This window comes from Oryzias melastigma, linkage group LG11 (genome assembly GCF_002922805.2).
Source record: "Oryzias melastigma strain HK-1 linkage group LG11, ASM292280v2, whole genome shotgun sequence".
Lineage (NCBI taxonomy): Eukaryota > Metazoa > Chordata > Actinopteri > Beloniformes > Adrianichthyidae > Oryzias > Oryzias melastigma.
The window spans coordinates 16,600,453-16,607,233 of record NC_050522.1 but is presented as its reverse complement, the minus strand read 5'-3'; the positions used below and the strand labels follow the sequence as shown (position 1 = coordinate 16,607,233).

At 36.6% G+C, this 6,781-nt stretch overlaps 2 protein-coding genes across 2 annotated transcripts in view; one reads left to right on the top strand and one right to left on the bottom strand.

Moving 5' to 3' along the window:
• rab5aa (RAB5A, member RAS oncogene family, a) overlaps positions 1 to 1,030 on the bottom strand; it is an 8,194-nt gene extending 7,164 nt beyond the window's left edge. The window contains exon 1 of the mRNA XM_024298976.2: positions 810 to 1,030. The gene's annotated coding sequence lies outside the window, so the exon portion shown is untranslated. The remainder of the gene's footprint in view (positions 1 to 809) is intronic.
• A 466-nt stretch (positions 1,031 to 1,496) lies between these two features.
• otud6b (OTU deubiquitinase 6B) lies at positions 1,497 to 4,496 on the top strand. The gene is made up of 8 exons (XM_024298965.2): positions 1,497 to 1,782; positions 2,705 to 2,853; positions 3,069 to 3,167; positions 3,303 to 3,503; positions 3,595 to 3,709; positions 3,781 to 3,842; positions 3,912 to 4,018; positions 4,165 to 4,496. Exons 1-8 carry the CDS (start codon positions 1,713 to 1,715, stop codon positions 4,247 to 4,249), a joined length of 888 nt encoding a protein of 295 aa, XP_024154733.1. The 5' UTR covers positions 1,497 to 1,712; the 3' UTR covers positions 4,250 to 4,496.
• Positions 4,497 to 6,781: the final 2,285 nt, after the last annotated feature.

Here is a 6,781-nt window from a genome sequence, read left to right as displayed (position 1 = left end):
TTGCAGGATAACTAGAAGTCAATTTATTTTCTCATAAGTAACCAGTTTTAAAATGCTATAAAATAAATTAGCCTAGATAAGGCTACATTTTGCTGTGGTTCCACTCACTAACAATCACACAGAGATCCATTATCCTCATGCGGTCAAATGTCCCAAACACACGAAAATAATCAGGGGAAAAAAACAGGTTTTGTAGACCAACTTTCAGCAAGAATATTCTATTTACCCACATCTGAGGATTAGAGTCAATAAACAAGTCATGCAGTGCTCCAATATTTGGATTTAGACGTCACCTGTCAACTATAAACAAACTGCAAATGGTTTGACGCATTTTAGCTGAAATGTTTTGTTATGTATCATTATCAAATAAATGTTTTTAAGTATCGATTAAAAAGCAATTTTATGACACACTAAAGAGCAAAAAGTAAAAATAAAAACATCAAAACATTCCATATTCTGACTTAATCTTATCTAAATGTTTACTGCTAACAGTATTATACATTTTATTTGTAGAAGGGCAGCTCAATTTACCTAAGTTAGCTTAGCATTGCTAGCATCCCACCCACCCATTTAGCTAGCAACTAAAACATTGTTAGCCGTACTAGCTGCTAACTAGGTGGGTTATTCGTAACCCAGAGTCAACCCACCATCACCCACATTAGACCGATAGACTGTAACGGGACTGTGTGCGCCTGTGTTCCCGCAGCCGTCCAACATAGCAGGCATTAGCCGGAGCTAGCTAGCGTCCGCTAACGAAGTCACAAATGACAAGTGAGGAAACGGCAGCCGTCCAAACAAGCGTACGCTACCTGAGAGCCAGACGACGCGCTGAACTTTTATTGGCACCCCTGAAGATTTTGGTTTTACACACGAACCGTCCGGCACGAGAACGGTGCGTTGGTTTGGGGAGAACCAACAAAAACAATTTAAACAATCGCGTCACGTCTCCTCCTTTCTTTATTCTCGCAACTTCCCCTTAGAACCAAAACACTAACAAGCTCTTCCGTTCTCCGTGCCACGTCACAGACAGCACGTCGGTGCTGCGCCGTTACCATGGTGATGATCGGAGGACCCAGAAGATCAATTACCATTCAATATTGAAAAATTGAATTATTAAAATACTATACTAATTATTTATGGTGATTTTTTTCATTATTATTAATATTTTTATTAACAAAAAAATATGTTACCATGTACAAACATCATTGCTAAAAACCAAGGAAAAATGTATTTGCAACATTGAGCATCAGTGAAGTGGAGTTGCTGTTAGACTGTGCAATCTAACAGTCTAACACTTAAACTCACTAAATTTTATCCTTTATTTTTCCTATTAGAACGGGCTAACTGATTAATTTTGTATTTTGTATATATAAGATAAAAGTAAAGAAAAAAGTAGCCCTGGAACAGAAATTACAAACCTTTACACAAATGTTGTTTCTTTGGGGGAAAGGGTGTCATAACACCACTGCGCCAGCAGGTGTCACTGTGGTCTCATTTTCCACCTTTAATTCCAAACGAAAAAGAATCCTCAATTTGCTCGAATGCAGCTTCCGGTGGGCTTCTACGGGTCGTTTCATTGACAGTTAACTTTGTAATTTACTACTTAGTGTTTATAGCTGTTGGTACAGTAATGCGGCGCCACACAGCGGTGTCTCCCGGTGGATCCGTGTAGGTTACAGAGTCCGGAGGATCAGGAAAATCAGCAGAGAACGATGGCGGAGGTGGAGACGCCGGAGGAGCTCCTGATCAAGCAGCACCGCAAAGAGAAGAAGGACCTGCAGGGTAGCTGACATGATGATGACCTGCTTTCACGCGTTTACATTGATTCAGCTTCATTTCTCCTCTCAGTTCCGATGATTATGATGTGAACCAAGAATTTAAGCGTATTTTCCTGTATAGCACGTGCAGATGATGTTTATAGTTTGCTCCATTCACTTCACTGAAAGTTAGTACGTGCTTCTTAGTTATATTGTATGTGTCTAATTAAATACATTTTCAGAATTTTAAAAGGAAAAATAATTTTATTGAAATAATGATTTCAAAATGTCTAAATTGTTAGTTGTAAAGTCACATTGGTTTTGGTTGACATCAGTATAATGAACCAAAGTCACTTTAGGAGAATTATTTAATTTATAAATGCTGTTTTTTCTTTATTATCTTGTCAAAAATGTAATAAAAATCACAGACAAAAAATATTTGATCATGAAAATGAATGAACGAATGAAGAACAGAAACACAAAATGCCGTTGACTGTAAAAATCCTTGACTATTTTAATAGTCGACTAATCGTGGAAGCCCAAATAGACAATACACACTCAGACCAGGAAAAGCTACTAAATTAAAATATTAAAACCAACCTAAGGAAAAACGGTTTAACAGTTAAAATGAGTTTGGTATAAAACTTTGATCTGAAAGTGCAAAGCAACTCATAAAATATCCTAGTCATGGGTGATGATGCAAAAATCACATCAAAAACATTCTTAGAGTATAAAGACAGAATATAAACAACAGCAGATAAAGAGTAGACGTAGGCTGAAAGCTTTTATTTTGAAATTTGACGCACTTTGCCTACTTTTATTATACATTTTTCAACGATTGTAGATTTTGTAATTCAATGTTCGTCATTGTAGGTCAGAGCTGTGAGTGACCTACTTTATTTATCTACGTTCTTAAGCTGTCTTCTTCTTCTTCTTTAATTATTTAGCAAAGATCCAGAGTATGAAAAATGCTGTCCCTAAAAACGACAAGAAAAGACGGAAACAGCTGACGGAGGAGATCGCCAAACTGGAGGCGGACCTGAATCAGAAACACGAGGAGGAATTCCAGCAGCTGCAATCTGCCGCCGACAAAGATGTTCGAACTTCTTTTCTTTCCAACTTTAGTTTTATTATAATATTTAAACTGTATTTTATCTAATTAAGAGCATAGTTTGACATTTTTTTATACTCACTGATATCTTTCTTTTAAAAAGGATATTTTTCTTGCATGTTTTTTCTTTGAATTGCTTTTGGTTCATAAGCTGAAGTCTTCATCAACGTGACTGTTGCTGCTGTTCTTTAATCTTGAAGGTGGAGGAGGCTGTAAATGGAGTGACGGCTCTAAAAGTAGAGGCTGGAGAACAAGAGGAGGCCAAACAACCCCGAGTTACAAAAGCGCAGAAAAGAAGGGTGAGCGGTGACCCGGATTCCAGTGGGATTTTACCAAAAATTAGCCCAACTGTCATCACAAATGGCTTAATGAGTGTATGTGTTAAACATATGGATCTGACTGATCTATAAGTCTGTTATTTAAACATCCTCCAGGACAAGAAAGCAGCTCAGGAGAAGGAGCGGGAGAGCAGGATCGCGGAGGCCGAGGTGCAGAACCTCCAGGGTGTGAGGCACCAGGAGGGCTTGAAGCTGGCCCAGATACTCGCTCAGAAAAGCCTTCAAATTAAGGAGATCTCCTCCGACGGCCACTGCATGTACCGCGCCGTGGAAGATCAGCTGGGGCAGCGGTCTAAGGTGCGCCTTTTCCATCAGCGTGACACTCTTATCATAAACATAATCCCCTTTATTTATCAGTGAAGTCGTCATTTTGGATTTGATTTTCCAGTCAGGATTGAGCTTTATAGAGCTGAGATCCCGAACGGCTGAGCATATGAGGAACAACTCGGATAACTTCCTGCCCTTCCTCAGCAACCCCACCACCGGGGAGATGTTCACCGCAGGTACAGGAGGACAAAATACATCTATCATAGAGTTGTGTGTCTGCAGATCTGAACGGTGTATTTCCCTCCAGATGAATTTGAGAAGTACTGCAGTGAGGTGGAGCACACAGCAGCATGGGGAGGGCAGCTGGAGGTGAGATCAGAACTTTTATATGTGGATATATAGATGCTTATTTTATTCATCTGATCTTTTTTTTTTAAGCTCCGAGCTTTGACTCATGTTCTCCGTTTGCCGATCGAAGTGATCCAGGCCGACTCTCCCGCTATAAAAATCGGGGAGGAATACAACACTGAACCCATCACTTTAGTGTAAGCACTAAATGAAGAATCCGCTTAACTTTTTCATGTTTATGGAGATTTTCTTATCATAAGTTTTGATGTAAACTGACAGCAGTACAAGTCTATCAAAACGACTACAAACCTTTATTTAAAGCAAATTTTCTGATTGTTTGCAGGTATATGCATCATGCCTACGGTCTGGGAGAGCATTATAACAGTGTGGAACCTCTAAAGAATCCTGCCAATGCAGAAGAGAGCTGAGAGTTTCTGTGTCAGAGCTCAAAGGACTGATCGTCATCTTGAAAACCCCTTTTTTAAGAAGACTAAAAGCAACATGATTTGTACAAACATAATTTGGTTCTTAAAGGTCTTAAAACTACCGGACCTGTGATTCTAAATCCTCTTAATGGAACACAGAAGTCACTGTTCCACCAGTAGAAGGGGGTCAAAGCTTTTCTTTGTGGGTTAAATCCCACAATGGATCCTGATGGATCCATGTCTCACAAATGAGGCCCATCTTTTAGATGCCAACAGCGGTCAAAAATCCACATCACAGGCCTCAAAATGTCAGTTTCTGTTGTTCAAAACAAACAAAAGCTGGGAAGTTGTCAGAAGTTTGCTGTTAACACATTAAACTGATCTCAAAACACTTGGTTGTTTGAGGTAATTTTTTTTGTCAAATCGGCCTTCAAATTTGTGGGTTTTTTTTTTAAACTCTGCTTTTATAAAAAGCAGAATTTTACATGTATTTATTCATGTATTTATTAGAGCCGGGAATTGATTAGAAAAAAAATAACGAATTAATGACAAACCTGGGAAAAGAATTGATGGTGATTAATCGTAATTAACTTTGTTTTTGTTACAGTATTTACCAACCACCTATTATCCGCGAATAATCACGTTATAAAATCACACAAAAATACATTTAGAAAATGTGTTTTTAATTAAGGCTGTCAATCGAAAAAAATCAGATTAATCACAGTATTGTTTTGTGATTAACCACTATTAATCACAATGTTTTACTTGCACATTTTATGACAAAATGCACCTTTTGAACAAAAACACGTCATGGAAGCCTAAATCGGTGAAGCAAAGCGAAGGACTGCTGCTCCTCAAGGTGCGATCAATTTAATGAATATTAACGCGTTAGTTCTGGTCGATTAATCACGTGCGTTCATGTTCACAGCCCTAGTATTTATTGATTTAGTCCAGGGGTCGGCAACCTTTAACAGTAATAGAGCCATTTGGGCTCTTTTTCTACAGATCAAAACCTAGAAGAAGCCGCATAGTCCTACTTTAGCCTTTAAGAAATTTGGATTTGCATTCATGACCATCTTTTTTATATATATATATATAATCATTATATCAATTTTTGGCATGGACAAAGGCAAAAAAAAAAAAAAAAAAACTAGCATTTCTCAAAATGGGATTTTTTTAACATGTATACCTTCATTAGAGGCGAAATTAGCGAAAAAGCTAGCTTGTTGCCTAATTTTTAGCTGAACTCCAAATTAGCATAAAGTACCTCAGTACATTAAATCAGCCAAAAATGCTGGCATGTTGCTAAAATAAAATCTAAACTCTAAATTTGCCTAAAAGCTCTGGAAGATAACAGATTAGCCAAAAATGTTGGCATATTGCTAAAATATTACCTTAACTCCAAATTAGCGTTAAAAAATAATTAGAGGCCAAATTAGCCCAAAAGAAGCTAGCTTGTTGCTCAATTGCTAGCTGAACTCCTAAATGGCCTAAAATTCCTCAAGAAACTAGATTACTCAAAAAAGTTAGCCTGTTGCTAAAATAGAAGCTAAACTCTAAATTAGCCTAAAAACTCCAGTAGATAACAAATTAGCCAAAAATGTTAGCATGTTGCTAAAATAAAAGCTTATCTCCAAATTTTTAAAAATTTCTATTTCATTTTTCTTCACCCAGAGAGCCACCATGGAGGGATAAAAGAGCCTCATGTGGCTCTGGAGCCGCAGGTAGCAGACCCCTGATTTAGTCCATGAAATAATTTTTATATTAAAAAATGATTGTTTGCTTTTGAAATTACACTTTGCTGAAGTTTCACTATATTTTGCAACTTTTTTGAAAAAGTTTTTTGGTCATGTCTTAACAAAAATAAAGTATAAAAATCAGCCAATTGGTGTGCATGAAGTTGGCCCATAGAAACTTTAAATATTTAGGAAAGACTTAAAAGAGTAAAAAAAAAAAATGTTTTCCAAAAGTACATTTATATCCAAGTCATGACATATTTCAAGGCTAAAGTTGTAAAGGCTGAGCTAGCAGTAATAGTCAGAAAGTTCAGATTTTTTTTTTTGGTCAACATGTTTATTAGGAGGTATGCAGTGTATTTGTTTATTTTTTCTTTGTCTAAGACATTCATTAGATAATTTTAGCTTTTGGGTTTGAGGAGCTCACTCTTTTTAACTTTATAATTCTTTGGTTGTCGCGTCTCAAGTTTACTTTAGAAGCAACCTCTATTGTTTCTGATTCCTAGACTCAACATTATAAAACTCCTTTAGTTGACATTTAGTGCTTCATATAGTTGTGGTAGAGAGCAACTTTTATCGACAATTAACAATGACAAAGAAAGTATTTTTCATCATCAAAAATGTATAAGTATAAAATGATAAAAGTGTTAAAAACCAAAATGATGTAACTGGGTCTCTTCTTTACTGTTGGCAAAACTACAGAATACTGACTTCTCAATCATGTTTTTACTCAATTTCAAATTAATCAGAAATTTTTTTTTTTTTTCCCTTTTTAAAAAAACATTTTCTTTTATTTCTT